The sequence below is a fragment of the Oratosquilla oratoria genome, chromosome 23, assembly GCF_046742065.1.
Source record: "Oratosquilla oratoria isolate Oo_2021 chromosome 23, ASM4674206v1, whole genome shotgun sequence".
Lineage (NCBI taxonomy): Eukaryota > Metazoa > Arthropoda > Malacostraca > Stomatopoda > Squillidae > Oratosquilla > Oratosquilla oratoria.
The window spans coordinates 39,803,286-39,822,737 of NC_134799.1; the positions used below are offsets into that span (position 1 = coordinate 39,803,286).

The 19,452-nt window shown below is 45.8% G+C and overlaps 1 protein-coding gene across 6 annotated transcripts; it reads left to right on the forward strand.

Moving 5' to 3' along the window:
* Positions 1 to 410: 410 nt before the first annotated feature.
* On the forward strand, positions 411 to 18,041 carry LOC143038088 ((3R)-3-hydroxyacyl-CoA dehydrogenase-like). 6 transcript variants are annotated; one of them, XM_076207025.1, is made up of 7 exons: positions 411 to 674; positions 10,599 to 10,681; positions 14,073 to 14,189; positions 14,623 to 14,816; positions 15,255 to 15,436; positions 15,802 to 15,932; positions 16,644 to 18,041. In XM_076207025.1, exons 1-7 carry the CDS (start codon positions 598 to 600, stop codon positions 16,733 to 16,735), a joined length of 876 nt encoding a protein of 291 aa, XP_076063140.1. In that variant the 5' UTR covers positions 411 to 597; the 3' UTR covers positions 16,736 to 18,041. The 6 variants fall into 6 exon arrangements, with proteins under 6 accessions (XP_076063140.1, XP_076063143.1, XP_076063141.1 ...); XM_076207028.1 differs by having other exon boundaries at positions 417 to 674; positions 10,610 to 10,681; XM_076207026.1 differs by lacking the exon at positions 411 to 674 and adding an exon at positions 9,540 to 9,616 and having other exon boundaries at positions 10,610 to 10,681.
* Positions 18,042 to 19,452: the final 1,411 nt, after the last annotated feature.

The window sequence follows — 19,452 nt, forward strand, 5'->3', positions numbered from 1 at the left end:
AGCGGCGACGGTGCCCTTATATGTGATAGGGAGTTTTTTTTTTTTTTTTTTTTTATTTAACTTATTACGCATTAGCGTCATACAGTGGGGGAGGTTTTCATAATGAATGTAGGAAGGCAACTGGTATGCACATGCTTACACACGTACACATACACTTATATACACATACAAATACATGGGTTGCAGGTAACATATACGACACTGGGTATTGTACATTCATTCAAAGGGGAATAAGACTGAGATGTCACGCAGGGCATCAGGTATTATGAGAACCCACCAAAGCGGGGGTAACGGACAAGTATTTCATCTAATCTATTTTGTGATAGGAGATGACGACAGATTGCATCTAATGGTAGTCCCTGGGGTATTAGATGTTTTACAGTGGGGCACGCTAGGCAGTAGTGCTCGATGGTGTTGGCTAGTGGAGCGTGGCATAGGCGACATTCTGTGAATACAGGCTCGCCCTCCACCCCGGCGACCTGCCACGGTGGACGGTAGCCTAGTCGCAGTCGGGCTGAGACAACATTGTGGCGACGAACCATAAGTCCCTTGCGGCGGTACTTGTATTTGTGGCGGCATACGGATTCGTAGTGGGTGATGGTGACACTGAAGGGTCTCTCGGTGTCCCGTCGACGTTGCTCAGGCAGAAGTGCAGCGGAGCGGACCCTGTTGAGGTAACATAGCAGGGAGAGAGGTCGTCCATCACCACGACGGGGGAGTCGGCAGGCTTCTTTTGCTAGGCGGTCTACTTTGGTGTTGTGGTGCAAACCTACATGAGATGGAATCCAAATAAATTCAATGCAGAGATTACGGATAGTTAGTAGGGATAGAAAGGAAAGGATTTGTTGTACAACAGAATGGTGAGTGGGATGAATAGCGGTGAGGGATTGCAGTGCAGGCTTAGAGTCACATATAATGACAGCATTCACTCCTCTTTGGCAAACGAGACTGATAGCATCTAAGATGGCGTATAGTTCACACAATGTGGAGCTGGAGTGATCTCTGAGTCGACGGCCGACCCAGCCCTCAGGAGGCGGCGGTAGGTCAGGTGAGTAGACTGCTCCTCCAGCTGCACCATCCGATTGTAGTGACCCGTCAGTGTAGAGGCGATGCGGAGCAGTGATGGAGGATGTTACCTGGGTAACATGTTCCAAGGGTAGCTGTAGTTGTAGAAGAGGTGGGTCACATTTTGCTGTAGGAGTGAAGCTAACCACAGGCGATGGTAGCGTCCACGGGGGAGGGCCTGGGGGTATGTCAGCTACTGGTACTTGTAAATCTAGGCTGCGAATGAAGGAGGAGATAGACTTTATAAGACGGCGACCGGGGGGCATGAGGCGGGGGACGGGCGGAGCGGGGCCGAGAGAATCTCTGACCAGTGCTGTGAAGTGCGGTGAGATGTGGGGAAAGTGTATACACTTAACTGTGAGGCAGGTGACATTAGAATAAATCCTCTCAACTAGGGATGGAAGCCGTAATTCCCGTTGCATGTTGACAATTCTGGTAGTCATTGGGCAACCGAGAATGATTCTCATGGCTTTATTCTGAAAAATCTCCAGTGGCTCTAAAGCATATCGAGGAAGTTGAATTAAGGCAGGGGAGAGGTAATCAACAACAGAGCGTATAAAAGTAATATAGACAGTTCTGGCCACGGGGATGGAGATACCGGAAGAGTTGTTGGTGAGCCACTGGAGAGGCCGGAGCCGACGTTGTAGACGATCTAGCAATTCACGAATTACGGTATGGGATTGACGCCGGGCAGAAAGAGTTTCCGAGATTCGTACTGGTGCACCAAGGTAGCAGTACTGGGAGCTTAGTGGGATGATGCAGTCTCCAATCATGAACTCTGGCAGCGTGGCAGGAGGGCGGTAGGAGAAAATTCTGCTCTTCTGTGGGGAAGCAACAAGGCCACAGTTAGCAGAAGCTTAGGAGAGAGAAGTAAGAAAGAGTTGTAGGTGTGTTGGGGAGGTAGTGTGAATACATAGGTCATCTGCATAGCATGTAATTGTGACCTCAGGAATAGTGGGCAAAGACGTGAGGAGACGATGCATAAGTATATTAAAGAGAAATGGACTTAGTACCCCTCCTTGAGGAGTGCCGAGATGAAAATCCCGTGAGGAGCTGTAGGCACCGCTAAAGAAGACACGGGAGGTTCGGTTACTGAGGTAGCCCTTAATCCATCGTAGTAATTTACCCTTAATTCCAAAGTCAATTAATTGATCTAAAATAACGTCTCGGTTTGCTATATCAAATGCACTTTTTAGATCTATAAATGCCACAACACTGTCACGGGAGAGGCGAGAATATAAGTCGACGAGGCAGTGATGGGTGCTGCGTTGGGGTAGAAAGCCGAAGAGACGTGGAGAAAGGCGATCTTGTAGTTGGTACATCAGTCGGGTGAGCAAGATTCTTTCCATTACTTTGCAGAAGCAGGATGTAAGGGAGATGGGCCTGAAATTTGCTGTACCGGGCTTGGGTATGGGGATTATTGTACTCGTGGTCCAGGCATGTGGGATATATCCATCTCGTAGACACATATTGTAGAGGCGAAGGAGGGGGTTACCGGGTACACGGTGCAGTAATCGTAGCACATTGTAGGTAATGCCATCATCCCCAGGGGACGTGGCTTTACCTCTCAAGAGAGCACGTCGTAGTTCATCTTCAGTGATTGGTATATTTTCTTCATCATCCTCTTGCAGCAGAGCATGTACTAAGCGGAGTCCACGAGCAAAAGCACCGGAGGAGAGGGCATCCTGGACGGGGGTAGGTAGGTTGGCAGGGTTGGACTGGTTTGACCACGTGACGATGAGCTGTTCGGCAAATACGGTGGGGGAATGATGACGGGCAGTAGCAGGAGTCTTCTTAATTACCCTGCGAATAAGGTGCCACATGGAGGCTACACTAGTTTGGTGATTAATTCTGTCCGTGAATCTCTTCCAGGAGTCAGTACTTACACATTCTAGGAGGGTTGTCAAATCGTCTCTGGATTGCTGGTAACGATGAAGTAGTTCAGGAGATGGGTTAGTTTGGAACATGAGTCCAACGCGCTCCGCTTCTTTCTGTGCGTCCTGAAGTCGGGTGTCTAGGTACCACGAGTGAGGAGGAGGGCGACGTTGGAGGTGGGGTCGTGATACGTAAAGCCTGTAAAAGTCGTGGGTGGCGGAGACAAGGCTATTGTATAACTGGTCGGGGGAGGAACAGTCTAAGGTAGGTAGTATGCAGGTCATGTATGAAATGTACGTCGGGCAGTATTTGGGGGGTATGGTGAGGCGTAGGCATGTGATAGGGGGTGTAGGTATCGTAGGAAGAGAATAGTGGAAGAGAAGAGCAATATGGTCTGAGAATAATGCAGGTACTGAGGAGCACTGGATGCGGGATGATACCAAGCCAGAGGTGAGGACGTGGTCCAGGGTGCCTCCCCGGGAGTGTGTGGCGCCACCTGTGTCCCAGCGGGTCAGATGATGTTGTCGGATGAAGGATAGTAGGTGAACACCAGGGCGGTTAGTGGTGCCAGGACGATCTCCCAATGCAGGATGTCGAGCATTGAAATCCCCTGCGTATATTATACCTTTGATCGTAGGTGGTGGAAGAGTGGTTGGACGAAGACGTGCGGGAGCAGAGTAGATATTGCAGAGCTGTAGGATTCCGCCCCCAATTTCTATCTCGAAGAGTTGGAATGTTACGTCAGGGTCTGTAGAGGAGCGCAGAAGACGGTGTATCAGTGTATTGTGTATGTATGTTAGAAGACCGTTTCGTATCGTATGAATATAGGGGATATATCCGGGAAGGGAGGGTGCCTGTGGTGCAGTGTTGGGCCGGTTTGGAAACGCCTCCTGTAGAAAAATGACACAAGGGTGATGTGTCTGTACATATGCCTTCAATTGTGTGTACTTTTTGTGGTTGGTGATACCATTGATGTTCCATGAAAGGAGGTCTAGGTGAATGTTAGTTACGAACGTTGCGTTTGCTAGTAGGAGACCGGAGTGTGGAGGTGGATGGACGATTCGAGGAAGACTGGCTAGTACTGGGTTGTAACTTACAGAGTTTGTCGAGACGAGTTGCAATGGATTCCATTCTCTCGGCAAGCATGGAGATGGAGGAGACGAGGGTTTGTTGGGATTCCGCCAGTGTGGAGAGTCTGGTGGCAGTAGTAGTTTGGCCTGAGACAAGGCTGTCAATCCTAGTGTCAATGGAGGCGAAGCGGTCCTCGAGTGCTGCACATCGCGCCTGAAGGGCTGCAACGGCCTTACGGAGGGCAGCGTCTTGCTGAGGGGGGGTGGGAGCAGAGAGGACAGTCCGGGCGGGAGGAGGTGGTGGGGCTGAGGTGGGGCCATTGGTCTGGGTCTGGCGCCGAGTACAGCCGTGCCAGACGTTGACACCTGGCTGTAGACATCGGGGGCACTTCCATTGTGATGGGTTCGGCTGTGGTAGAGGTTCAGAGGTGGAAGTAGTCGCAGATGGGGGCGGGGGCGCACTTCGGACGGGACATTCTCTGGATTCATGGGCGGCGGCACACCAGGCACACTTAGGGGAGGCGGAGCAGTACCTGGATATGTGACCGATACCCCAACACCTGTAGCACCAGGGTCGGTCGTCACGGAGTCTTTGGACTTGACACGGGGGGAGGAGAGGGAGGAAGTCAAAGGTAATGGTGTCGGGGGGTGTTTCGGGGAGGCTCCACACAATAACAATGCGGTTGATGGGGGTACCGTTCTGCATGAAGCGCCTGGCTGAGTGTACTCCTGGGAGCTGTAGGGCAAGCTTGTGATCCACGTCAACGGGATAGCGAGTGAGCAGGTATTGGGGGTACTTACGTGGTCTTTCGGGGGAGTCTTGAGGGAGAAGAGGCAGTGACATAAATTCATTTGTAGTAACTCGGTCCAGGATGTCTGTGCGTTGTCTTGATATGTAGATGAATCGAGAGGTGAGTGCAGCCATCTTAACCTCGGCCGTATCCCGTTGCAGGTGGAAAGTCTTGGTGATAGTTGACAGCCAGCGGAGTTTAACTTCTGTGGATGGGTTCCCGCTAAAGGCCAACTTAATATACTTGTCTCGGGGAGCAAATGCTGGAAGGGCGGGTGAGGGTCGGGTGGGGACAACGGGAGTAGCACTGTGATTAGGCAGGGTAGGGCGAATAGGAGCCTTATTACACTCACTTGAGGTTCCCTTGATCGTCTTGGCAGCAGGCGGTTGACATTCTCCTGCGGGGAAGGTAGAGGTGTCGTCGGCCCGCCGTTTGGTACTGGGGAGCGCTGTAGACTGGTGGGTATCATGCTGGGTGGTTGTTGGAGGGTGATGGGGAGTGGAGGTAGGACGAGGCAGGTCGGGCCAGTGGTTAACACTAATGTCGTCATCAGTGTCGGAAATCATTAAGTCCTGCTCTAAGCTGGACGCCGCTTCCGACCCCGAGTATTCCATCGAGGAAGGGAGGGCCTTGATAAGAAGGTAGGCTGATTTACTAGCGCGCAGTAGTTTGTAGCACTGTAACACAACTTGAGACAGCCGGTACGAGTCGTTAACGACGAGCACTGGATTCAAGTAGTTGACGGCGATAGTTTCGCACCTTCAGGTGTAGGTCCGTTCTCGACGAGAGCCAAGCACGGAATGTGATAGGGAGGTCATCGACTTTAGGTGGCGTCAGGGGAAAGGTGTGCGTCGGAAAGTTAGACGGTGAGGTGCCGTGTCACTCCTACTGAGGTGATTTATGGGTGGAAAAGGAAGGTACTGACCACGATAAAACTGTCTATCACTGGTGTATCCCCAACGTGTTTCTGATGCAAATTCTTACTTTTGATTTTTTACTTATTTGTTTATTTCCCAGATCCTTTGATATGTGTAAAAAAAAAAGTAGTTAATTTCCGCTACACGTGTAGTGACTAGTATAGCCTACAGGGTCCTTAAAGGGATGCTTACGAATTTAAAAAGTGTTTAATCAGTGGGGACCAAAACGGAACGCAGCATTCGAGATGAGGTCTACAAGAGTGATAAGAGTATCACATTTTTCAGTCATGTGTTCAAGCGTTCTTCAAATAAATCCTACTATTTGCTGGACATTCTTTGCAACTTTTGTACACAGGAGGATCAGTTTTAGATACTTAAAGCCTATGACACCTAGTTGTTGTTTTTTTTTTCTAATCTGGATTCTGAATCTGAGTGACTATCGCTACAGGTATGAAGTCAATCGCATTAAAATGTCTGTTCACATTCTCAGTGATTTCTCTGACGTACCTTTATTCATCCTCATGAGAATTAAAGTCCGCCGTTTCAGAATCCTCTATATGCCTGGGTCTTCAGCTAATATGACGAAACGGGTCATCTCTATATTTTCCAATGTCTCATGCTGCGCCACACCACTGCTCGACCTTGTACTCTCTCCAATGCACTTCTTGGTAACATTTAGAGTTTCACGTGAGGAGGTGTCTCACATTTATTAATAAAATTCATGATGAATATGATTTACACTACGGTTGTTTATTCAAACGTAGGGAATTTAAGTTTATTTTGTGATCTGGTGTCATACAAGTGGCCACATTATTTACAAATACTTTACACATTTGTTTTTTCAGTTCAGCTACCCTAGTTACAGCTATTTGTCTGTCAGTAAGATTATGCAAGAACAGCATTTTTTATGAATTGTACAGTATCCATCTAAAATGTCCTCGCCAACAAGCATTCCCATTCATAAATAAATTGTATCTCGAAAATGTCTTCAGACCAGTACGTCTCCGGAATAGAATGTCTTCTGGAGAGTTTTAGATAAAAACGATAATGATAATAAAAAGAGGGAAAGAATGTATATTATCTATATTTTTTTCAGACAGAAATAATTTTGGAAAAAAAAAAAGACTGGGAGAAATCCCTTCGGGCTGCGTCAAAATATCAGTCACACCTAAACACACCCTATCCTTACACCCACCGCCCCTCCATTGCATAATATCATCTATACTCAGCCACTCTCCACTCATCCCTATGCCCTGCCTTCTCTCTTCCTTCCTCCGCACACATTCCCCTCTTTCTTAACGCCCCCTTTACCCCATCCATCCATCTCATCTTCGGTCGTCCCCTCATGTTCACTCCACCTCTGCCCTACTCACCTCTTTTACTAATCTTTCTTCACTCATTCATTTCATGTGCCCAAACCATCCCAATACTCTTTCATCAGCTCTATCCGTCATTTCCTTTTCCCCCTCTGCTCTCTTCTTTGTTTCTCTATCCAACCTAGTAACCCCTACCATACCATATATCTCAGACATTTCATCTCAAACACATTCCATCTTTTCCTCTCTGTCTCTTTTGAATTTCATGTCTCTGCCCCATACAAAGCCGTCAGCACAATCACCCCTTCATACAATCGCCTCTTAGCATCCATTCTCAGATATCTATTTTTCATGACACTTTTTAATCTTCCAAGACATTTATCTGTTTCTCTCAATATACAATTTACCTCGACCTCCAGTCCTCACTTTCTTGCCACATGCGACTCCAAATACCTAAAGGTATCTACTTCCTCCAGCCTCTCTCCTTTTAGACTTATTTCCAACTCATTGCCATCCTCTCTCCTTGTACATCTTATCACCTTGCTTTTACCCACATTTACCTTCAACTTTTTCCTATCACATACCTTCCCAAACTCCGTCACTAACTCCCTTAATTCACTTTCTGAACCTGCCATAAACGCATTGCCGCCAGCAAACAATTGGTTCACCTCCTAGTTTTCTGTGTCTTGCTACATTACTTCAGACCCAGGGCAGTGGGTGTGATATAGGGATGACCCGTCATCCACGAAATACTAAAATGCGAGGGAGGAAAAGGTGGTGGATGAGAGTGAAATGGATGGAAATAGTTACGTGCGTTTGACTTGGCTACCTCCCTTTTAAGGGGGAAAAAGCTCTTGATATATAGATAAAATTACTAGAGATTGGGTTCAATGATATGTGAAGGTAATATAATGTTAATTCTACATTTCTTGATTAATTAATTAGCCTGTTGTATTTATGGCCTACAGACGGTTATAGATCCTTGATTTATCTGTAGGCTAATTATATATATCAAACGCTGCGAAAAGAGGATTACTAGACCCAACGTCTATATGATTATATATTACATATGTAATTGTATATCATATATGATTATGTATAATTGTAGATTATATAGACATTAGCCAGACCTCCAGAGTACAAAAGCACTCGCGAGCAAGAGGTGAGTACCTTTGCAGTAAAGGTGCAGTCATACCTGAGGCGGTCCTTACTACATCAGCAAACGGTCGTCACCCCGTCCTAAATCTTGCACGCTCTCGCTACTTCAATTTTGAGCAGAATCAAAACTTATCCACGTCCATGCCCTCCTTACAGTCCACGCTGGATCATCACTGAGTGTAGCATATCGGTCCCCACTGCGTCCAAGCCGGTCCTCACCACGTCCTGGCAATTTTGGCAGGACGTGGTGAGGACAGAAGGGAACATCACATTCTTTGCAAATCAGTGAAACATGGAGAACATAAAACTACATCTTGTGCCCCAGATCTCTCTCGATAGGGTGGGCTGCATGCGGTACTGTTTGCCATTTAGCACTCCGTTATCATTCCCTCTGGCTTGAATAAGGGGCCGGTTGTCACTGCCTAGAAGAGGGACAAGGGACCGCCAGGACTGCAACACCTACCGCGGCACTGCGTTATTCAGTGATCTGGGCAAGGTACACGCCTATCTGTTTGTTTGTTTGTTTTTTTTGTTTGTTTTTTTTTTGGGGGGGGTATCTGGTCGTTTCGCTACATGGCCAGTTCGCTACGAACCCTTTTGCTACATTGTTTCGGTCGTTTCGCTACATTGTTCGGTCGTTTCGCTACACTTTTTTTCGCATTTGTGGTCCGAATATGATAAAAAATACGATGTATGCAGGTTTATAAAGTAACTTTGTGGACGACAGAAGAAGAATCTGCCTAATGGGGCGATTTGGCGATAGATAAAATAGTTTTTATCGGGCCTAGTTTTATCGAATCGTCAGGCAGATAATTATAAAATAGTGACAGTGATTTACGCACATTATCACAGCTGGGCGCGTTCCTCAGTGCGTTCCGCTTTAGTTTGGCTACGGTTAGCGCTCCCAAACTATTAAAGCAATATAGGTGCCGATATAGGGTATCTGGCCGTTTCACTACATGGCCAGTTCGCTACCAACCATTTCGCTACATTCTTTCGGTCGTTTGGCCATGTAGCGAAACGCCCTGTAACCAGTAGGAGTGACGCGGCACCTCACTGTCTCCCTTTCAGACTCACACCTTTCCCCTGACGCCGCTTAAAGTCGATGGATGCCCTCCCTCCCTTATCTCCTCTGGGCACCGCCACTCACAGCGGCTTAACGTGGACGCCACCACCTGATTCTTTGAAAGAAATATTCCGCTCCTCCACAAGGTTGAGGTCTGGGTGGGTGAAAGCCCCGTAAACCTAAAAAAGAATAATAAAAAGAAAAAATAGAAAAGATAGACAGATAAATTAAACATTTAATCAATCAACTAATAGATAAATAAATAAAAATGGCAACTCTATCCTGCTTATCTGGGTTTCGTGTGTTGAGTGATGTTGAGTGAGCAGTAGTTGAGCGGCAGCTCCGTGGTCGTATTAAGGTCAGTCCCTTTAATTGTAACCCTAATCACCCTAACCTCTACATAAGAATCACCCTAAACCAACCGAAACCACCCTAGTTCATACGAGATCATTCACTGTCAGTATTCATGGTATACATACCATATGCGTCACAAGTCAGGTTCCATCACATACAAAGCTAGCGTACATCACATCGTTGTAAGCTACCTCCAATAATAGTTACATTTTATAGTAAAGATACCCTACCTCAGACAAAATCACACTACAACATGCAAGATTATCCATGCCCCATAAAACACTCATCCAACAGCATTCACAGCAGGGTCCTCACATGAATGAGGGAAAAGGGGGTCATGCCCTGGGCACCGGCAGTTCTAGCCTGGACTTGCCGTCTACAAAGCTGACAAAATAATGATAATGGAATAAAAAGGCTCAAAGAAGCCCTGAATATTTTACCGTAATCGACGATTTTTGCGTTACAATCAATAAAATATTTTCCCTTATCCTTTCTGCAATAGGGACATTAAATACAATTTGTAAAATCTGTTAAATTATTTCGCAAGCCGATAGCTACAATATCTACATGAAAGAATTATTAAGTTTGATTCAAAATGTCTACATTTTCTTTTTCTTTGTTTACCCATGATCAGTTGATTTACGCTTTTGGCCAAGGTGGAAGTGTTGATGGGAGGGAGGCGTCACTGAGAACTTTAAACAAGGGCGGCCCTAATGCATGTAAGAGCTCTGATCCACAGTCACCCAAAACCATATTTAAGACACCTTGTGTCACAATAAGACCATTTGAAGCAGAGGATAGTGTCATCTTTATTTCACCATACGTAGATCGGTCATATATGACCTCAAAGCTGGGAGGGTAATAGCTGTTAATCACGAGATAAACATGTGATCCAAGACCATGGTGAATTGCTTTCCTTTTTAACATAATTTGAATGAAATATTCCCATCAACATTTGTCTTCTAAAAAACTCGAGCTTATTACAGTTTGTCTGCAGCTGTTCTTCGTGCTCGGGACCTCAGAGGCAATATGGAGTCTAGCTTACAGGGCAAAGTGGCACTTGTTACAGGTAAGTGGACAATTTCCTAAGTGCACTATCACACTGCTACAAGTGGATGAAAAAAATAAGTTTTAACATAAAGACCAAAGTAGAGTAGTGTCAGAAAAGTAAACACGAAAGAAATAAAATTACTGTTGTCACGCTTATTTGTCCACAATGAGGCAATGATAGGGTTATCGTCAAATAAACAAGAGACTGGGACTTAGATTATCTAAAACCAGTGGAATCGTTTAGCATTAGCCTTGGAGTGGAGTAAACTTATTAGTCATTTGTGAAGGGCTGGTCGAGACAATTCAGCTGAGATATTTCATATTTTTCTAGGTGAGGAATTTTTTTTTTAATTAATCAATTTGATTTGTGTAAGTCAAGATATATAGATATAAAGGGCTCTCTTTGTAAATCAGTAGATGACATCCCAGCGGTATTTCTCCGGACATTCCTCAGGGAAGAGGAAGGGAAACAGTGGAGGGAGAAGGGTGGATGTACAGTAAGATGGAAGAGAAAAAGGTGTCAGGAAGAGGAGCGAAGTTGTTGAAGGGAAGAGGAGGGAAAGAGAAACTAAACTGTGGAAAGAGACGGATGGAGGGAGAGAGGAGGGGAGAGAAGGAGTGGAAGAGGGAGGAGGGAGAAGTAACGGTGGAATGAGGAGGGAAAACAGTAGATGAGGGAGGAAACTCAGGAAATGAAGTTCTCTTCACACACACACACACACACACACACACACACACACACACACACACAACGACTCGGTGGAGTCCCTTACTGTCACTACGGCGGTCCGGGTTCGAATCCTGCCCAGGGCTGAAATAGTTTCAGTATTGCTGCGCTTCGAGTCGTTACTCCAACTCTCGTGGGCGGGGAGTTGGAGGTGTGTGCGCGTGTAAGGTCACAGTATTACCCATAGATCGGTCATACGAGCTCTGAGCTCTCTTCCGGGGAGGGGAAATAGCTGTCGATCACGAGTCCAGCACGTGATCCAAAGACCAAGTTGAATTACAAGTGATTATCAAGGTGACATCTACACACTAATATCGTACTTATCAAAACAAGGATATTACTGTAAGGTGAAAAGGAGGACCCGGGTCTATGCATCCGACCGATGGCTGTCGCACAGTTCCTGAGTTGGCCAAAGTCACTGATAATTAATAGATATAGCAAACAACACGACTTATCTTTCGTGCCCCTTGAGGGTCTTATCTTACTGATATCAGTTGCATTGGAAACCCGCAGCCTCACAGCAGGTGGCAACTGTCTTCGGGCCCTCCTATAGATCTCTGTACGAAGTGTAGGACTGTTTCCAAGTCACCGGACTGTAGGAACAGGAGGAGAACAGTCACTGGTTGTTACCTCTCCTTGTGTTAAAAAGATGGAGGAAATACAGTCATAATTTATAAAGCAGTATCTTGGTGATGCTGGACGATGCAGTGAAGATCGTAGGGATGGGAAGTGGCTATGTTCGACCGGAATGTAGATCTCTGATGTATTTTCTCAGCACGTGGAATCCGCTGATCCGCAGCTGCTGTCGTAGAGTTATTGTTTCGGAGGAATGCAGTTTTGTAGAGTGAAGTTTCGTATCTCACCGCTGTTGCCACCAGAATGTAGATTTGGAGTTTCGATCCACATTCACTGGTTTGGTGAGATAAACTAGTTGAGGTTGTCTTCGCTTTAATGTCTCAGTCTTCTCTGTTTTGCAAACAAGGGCAACCTTGGAGAAAGACTGGGAGGGGGATGCCAGATTCTAATTTACACGGGTACAAGTAGACTGTTGCCATAATGATACATTATTTCCTTAATCTACTATTTGCAATGCATGGACTGCGTCTGGACTCTCAGTATCCATGCATGGGATATATCTACATAAGAATTACAAAGGATAGAGAATATACAAGAAATATGTAATAAAGAAATTAAACATTGACGCAAGTTGATTCTGGTAAGGTTGCCAATGACGAAAGTATCTATTGTTCTCGTAGGTGTTGGACGTAGTTCGAAACGTCTGGCTCTATGGTCTTTGTTCAGATCCGATGACAATGGAACGTCCCCTGGGAGACAGGTCCAGTACAATAGCGGGTCCCCTGAGAGTTGTCTGGAGACGGTGAAGTTCCCTGTCACTCCATATGCGTGCGTGGGCGCGTGTGCACACTAGACATCTAAAGGATTGATTCTTCCTTTCAATAATCTTGCAACAGTTACCCCAAGGACACACGTCCCTTTGTAATTACTTTGTTATATATACTTTGTGTGCTACTTTATATAAAGGATCACATAAATATCGACAGCGGACGATTTGGTCCATAGCAAAGTTGGATGCAGAAATAAATAGATATACACAAACAGGTAAGTAAACAAGCAAACAACCTTAAATGACTTATCCTCTTTGAGTCCCACTATATCTGTAGGTTTGTTTACGATCTACTCTCCCTCTCTTTTCAAGAAAGCCAATAATTGCCATGCATACTAATGGGATGCCGGATTATGTTTTAAGCAAAGGAAAAATCAATATAGACGGTTTTTACATGGCATACATACTATGGAGGGGTGTCTGCTGCGGACGGCGCGCGTCTCCTCCTTGTGTGACGAGTCCCCATTGTTGTCCTGGCGCGGAGGGCGCACGTCTCCTCCTTCCTGCCCTCCCTCCGTGGATCCGCCCTCAACGGCAGACGGCCGTAAGGTGTGTGTCCTCCTTCCGTCCTGGTGCCCTCTTATACATCCGGGAGGGTGAGGGAGAGTGGGTGGGCATGGATCTGCGCATGCGCACAGCAGTAGACCTCGTAGGGACAGTTGGCAACACTGAAGCCAAGCATGACCTCACGCCACCTTCGACCGGGTCAGGTGTGCTGGGTCACCACCACTCCTTCTTGCTTCGTCTCGGCCAAATCACGTGGTCAGTGGATGATGAGGCGTCCGCGCCGACAGCCTCCCAAGTCTCGTCACGTGACCCACGTGACAGGGGGGTGTCAGAGAACATTTTAAACCAAACCAATTTTGAGGCTCACGAAGAAAGGTCAGAGGGATGGAGGGCAGCCGGACTCCAAAATAATGATGGTTTAAGACCCCAGCACCCATAATCCAGAGAGTTTCATTATCATGTAAGATTCCCACGGTCCCCGGCCGGGTTCAGGGCAGTGAATGGAGCAAGCTCTTCTCCCCCTATTGCCTTGCTGTGTGTGTGTGGGAGGTGTGTGTGTGTGGGGGGGGGGGGCGAACCAGGACGGGAGTAGAATACAAGGTACCCATTTGATACCCAGGTAACACCGGGGATCTTGGTACCAGACGCTTGATCCGTCATTTATTTATATACTTATATATTTATTTTTATCATTATCATTTTTTCTGCATAACATGTTATATATTAGCCTCTCGAGTACCATCTACTATTAATTTTCTCACCCACTTACAGGTGGTGGCAGCGGGATGGGAAAAGCAGTCTGCCAGCAGCTGGAACAAGAAGGAGTTCGGGTTGCTGTTGCCGACATCAACTTTGCTGGTGCTCAGGAGACTCTTGCAATGCTTAAGTGTAAGTGTCTATCAAAGCTCTCATTCGGGAGAGAAGCAGCTTTCAATCAAGAGCCCAGCATGTGACCCAAGACCATGTTGAACCACACGCACACACATACGGGCGCACACGTATACGTACGCATTCATTCATATATACATATGTATACATGCATTCACACACACAGACATACACACACAAGCACAGACACTCACACACACTAACACACACACACACATATATATATAAAATCAGTCGTCACCCTTGCAAATTTCTCTAACTCGTCTCTGCATCTACTCAGTCTCTCCCACTCTTTCATCTAGCGGTGTCCAGTCAGTAACACAATCCCCATTTCCCATCCTCTTTAATGGCTACTTTTATGGCCTCTGCAAAATTTTCAAATGCATTTTTCATTGTTATTATCACTTTTCTTGTAAAACAATTCTCCATGCAGGCCCGAAGAACCATCTGGCGGTACACATGGACGTCGCCAACAAGGAGTCTGTGACGAAGGGCATCGCCTCAGTAAAGCAGGTCCTCGGGGGTCCCCCGTCCCTCCTCGCCCACTGCGCAGCCATCGTCCACTTCACCCCTGTTGTCGACGTCCCGGAGGAGGCGTTCGACCGGATAATTAACGTCAATCTTAAGGTGATTAACGAGTATTAACCTCTTCTGGGTGAAGTGGAGCCTTGTGTTTTATTCCTGCGAACGTTAGAGGGTTTTTGTTTTGTGATGTGGCATTCACCAATGAGTACGATGTATGTCACCGTGGCGAGAGGAAAGAATGAGTGACGATGAGTTGCTTAGGCAAAACTTGCTGGACAGATCTTTCGGTTCCTTACGTGGTCGGAGGGAGGAAAAAGAAATAAAAAAGTAAACCAAATCAACTACAAAAGGAAACAAAAACGAAAATTAAAGAAACTAAAGACTAAAATTCAAGAAAAATTCGGACGAAATAAATAAGGTAAAACAAAAAAAATATATATTATAGGAATAAAGAGGAATAAAGCATTGTAAATATGAAATGAAACAAAATATAATATAATATTTTTTCGGCGTGTTTCAACGTGCGTCCTTATTTTGTAGGGGACATTCCTGGTGACACAGGCGGTGGCTCAAGCCCTGAGGGAAGACCAGGTCAAGCAGGGGTCACTGGTCTCCATCTCCAGTCTCGCCGCCTACGCTCCTGAAACCACCAATGGTCCTTACTCGGCCTCGAAGGCCGGAATGATTGCTCTGACGAAATCGTTTGCGAAGGAACTGGCAAGGTGAGCAAACCAGGTCTTCATTGGGAATTAGTAGTAGTAGTAGTAGTATCATTATTACTAGTAACGGGCTGCGCCCGACCCCGCTACACGGGGGCTCGGCCCTTCGAGCGAACTTTTCTCGGAGGCGTCTTCGGCCAATCAGTTGCCTCTGTTACCGTGACGTCACTGCTCTCGATCAATCAGTCTCCGTGTCCGTGATGTGACCACTATTTCAGCCAATCGGGGGCCGGAGAGGACAGGTCCCTTCAGGGGTTTCCGGTTTCCGGTCTGATTTACACTTTGTACATTATTTACAAGAGGTGCCACAGCCACTCAGCGCTTCCGGGCGTAGGATCCTCACTAACTCCGACTTTCACACTTGACAGTGATGGGATCCGGGTCAACATTGTCCTTCCGGGTCTGACGGACACTCCCATCGTGTCCAAGGAGGTCATGGAGGAGTTGAAACTACGTTTTGCACCCCAGATCCCTCTCGGTAGGGTGGGACGCCCCGAAGGTAAGGAGGCTCCCTCAGGTGACCGTGCGACGTCACCGATAACTCATGAACGTTTCCAGCCTCGGGGATTAATCCGAAGAAGTAGTGGATTGACAGGTTTAAGGGCAGTAGCTGAAAGGGAGAGTTGAAGATAAAAATTGTCAGAATTCTTATTTAAGTGGAGTATTTTCCAATCATAAAAGAATGCAGCGTGACTCTGGACCAAAGGTGCAGTGCTGCCGGAGTTCACCGGAGCGGAATTGTTTATTCACCTTATATCTTTTTTTTTTTTTTTACTCATCTGAATAATTTTATCTAATTTTATGGCAAAATTAAATCCTCGAAAAGGGAAATTGCCCACTGTACAGAGAAACGTGATAGGGATGGCAGGCCTGTGTCAGGTCCTCGAGAGCTCTGGCACCTATAGAATTGGCACTGCAACCCTGGCAAGGGATCACTAAAGTCGCCTAAACTGGCGACTAGTGTAGTCCATGCGCCATACAGGGTCAAAGTGAAAATGATAACAGCAATAACAACATAAGCAGTAGTAACAACAATAGCAGAACAACTGATTAGTCTATTTTCGCCTTCATCAATCCCCTTTCCCTTGCAATTATTCACATCTTAATCGTCGAAAAAAGGAGGGAATAAAAGAGCTAAATTCTAGGCAGCAGTTCTCACGCCAATTCCCATTCCTTTACCTCATTTCTCCCCGTTTTCTTTGTCCCGCAGAGATCGCCGAGTTGGTCGTCTTTCTGTTGTCGGACCGGAGCAGTTACATGACTGGCGCTGAAGTTCGCATTGGTGGTGGATATTCGATGTAGAGGATTTCGTCAACAGACCCCTTTAATCCCCCGAGTTCAAGCCGTATTTCTCCCCTGAATGAAATCGTCTAGTACCAAAGATGACAGACAACATAAAACGTGTCACTGATTTGCAAAGAATGTGATGCTGTTCCCTTATAGGACAGTCACACCAGAGCCCCGTCCTAACCACGCCCTGCCAAAATTGACAGGATGTGGTGAGGACCGGCTTGGACGCAGTGGTGACAGGTCATCTCTGTATCATACCCACTGCCCTGGTTCTGAAGCAATGTAGCAAGACACAGAAAAGTGGGAGGTGAACCAATTGTTGTTTGCTAGTGACACTGCGCTTGTCGCAGGGTCAGAGAGGGAATTAAGGGAGTTAGTGACGGAGTTTGGGAAGGTATGCGATAGGAGAAAGTTGAAAGTAAATGTTGGTGAAAGCAAGGTAATGAGATGTACAAGGGGAGAGGATGGCAATGAGTTGGAAATAAGTCTAAAAGGAGAGAGACTGGATGATGTAGATATCTTAAGGTATTTGGTGTCGCATGCGGCAAGAAAGGGAGGAGTGGAGGTGAAGGTAAATTGTAGATTGAAAGAAAGAAATTACTTGGAGGATTAAAAAGTGTCATGAGAAATATCAGAACGGATGCTAAGAGAAGATTGTATGAAGGGGTGATTGTTTTGACGACTTTGTATGGGGCAGAGACATGGACTTTAAGAGAGGCAGAGAGGAAAAGTTTGAATATGTTTGAGATGAAATGTCTGAGAAGTATGGTATGGTAGGGGTTATTAGGTTTGATAGAGAAACGAGGAGGTGAGGAAGAGACCGGAAGTGGAAAAGGAGATGGCAGACAGAGCTGATTAAAGAATATTGGGATGGTTTGGACACATGGAAAGAATAAGTGAAGAAATATTGGTAAAAGAGGTGAGGAAAGCAGAGGTGGATGGAGTGAACTTGAGAGGACGACCGAATATGAGATGGATGGGTAAAGGGGGGGGGGTTGAGTAAGAGGGGCATGTCTGTTGAGCAAGGAAGGGAGAAGGCAGAAGATAGGGATTTGGAGATTGGTTGTGTATAGGTGGTACTGTTATACAAGGGAGGGGCGGCGGGTGTAGGTGTAGGATGTATTTACATATGAATGATATTTTGACGCAGCCCGAAGGGATTTCTCTTCGTCTTCTTTTGTCCTGCATGAGGGGATGGAGAGGGGGATCGCCGATTAAGTAAAGCGGCTGTGGATATACTATGTCTAGTAATTTAGAGATCCAAAATCATTTCTGTCTGAAAAATATATCAAATATACATGATTTTTCTTTTTATTGCTATTATTGTTTTTTTATCTAAAAATCTCTAGAAGACATTCTATTCCGGAGATATACTGATCTGAAGACATTTTGGAGATGCAATTTACTTATGAATGGGAATACTTGTTGGCGAGGACATTTTGGATGGATACTGTACAAATTATAAAAATTGTTGCCCATGCATAATTTTACTGACAGACAAATACATGTAACTAGGGTAGTTAGGCTGAAAAACAAATGTATAAAGTATTTATAAATAATGTGGCCACTTTTACGACGCCAATCACAAAATAAATTTAAATGCCCTGCGTTTGAATAAACAACCGCAAAGTAACTTACACTCATCATGAATTGCATTAATAAATGTGAGATACCTTCTCACGTGAAACTCTAAAAGTTACCAAGTACATTAAAGAGAATCCAAGGTCGAGTAGTGTTGTGGCGCAGCATGAGACATTGGAAAATATGGAGATTACCGGTTTCGCTATATCAGGGTGGTCGATGAATGGAATAAACTTAGTAACCATGTAGTAAGCGCTGAAACTATCAGTTGTTTTAAAAAACGATTAGACAACTTTATGGATGGGGATGACATGTGGTGATGGATACGGAGCTGCCTAGTGTAGGCCTTATGGTCTTTTGCAGTCTCCTTTATTCTTATGTTCTTATGTTCTTATTAGCTGAAGACCCAGGCATATACAGGATTCTGAAACGGCGGACTTGAATTCTCATGAGGATGAATAGAGGTACGTAAGAGAAATCACTGAGAATGTGAACAGATATTTTAATGCGATTGACTTCATACCTGCTTACTATCCCCTAAAGACAGTGGCAGATGCAGAGAGGGGCTGAAGTCCCCCTAAATTTGTTCTTTCATTAGCTCATTGTAGAGGTCGAGTAACCTACCACGTGTACACCGGTACATGCCAGAAAATATTTCAGTGCAGAAGTATATTCAACACATTGAGGGTAAATCTTTAAAATGTAAGATTAATTATTACTTTTGCCCAATTTCTAACAAAAAATGAGAACATATACTTCAATTTATATTAAAAACCGTCGTATTAGTGCTGCAGAGTACATCTCTTTAAATGAGTCATCTATATTTACAAAATTCAGGTTAGCCCCCCACCCCAACCGTTATCTACATTCACAAAATTCAGGTAGGCCTCCCCCCCACCCCCAATTTTTTACCTTGGATCCGCCACCGCATGAAGAAACTCCGCTCAAAACATGCGACCCAAGTGAGCAGTCTGTGCAGCCGATGAGCAACTAGTGCCAGATGTGGAGTGAAGAGCTCTTTTTGTTGAATACTTTAAAAGCCGTTGTGTACAGCCGAGCCTGGAAGCACCCAGCTTCCCATGGGGCGTCAGAGTGGAGTTGGAGGTAAGGCCGTGGGCTGAATGCGGTGTTGTTTGCCATTTAGCATT

What these genes read in the sequence shown, in the direction of transcription:
- LOC143038088 (XM_076207024.1), top strand. Translation starts at nt 10,208, where the DNA reads ATGTCTACATTTTCTTTTTCTTTGTTTACCCATGATCAGTTGATTTAC. An exon ending in CAAGGGCGGCCCTAATGCAT is followed by an intron (nt 10,332 to 10,609) that starts GTAAGAGCTCTG and finishes GTTTGTCTGCAG; the next exon opens with CTGTTCTTCGTGCTCGGGAC. An exon ending in TTTGCGAAGGAACTGGCAAG is followed by an intron (nt 15,437 to 15,801) that starts GTGAGCAAACCA and finishes CACACTTGACAG; the next exon opens with TGATGGGATCCGGGTCAACA.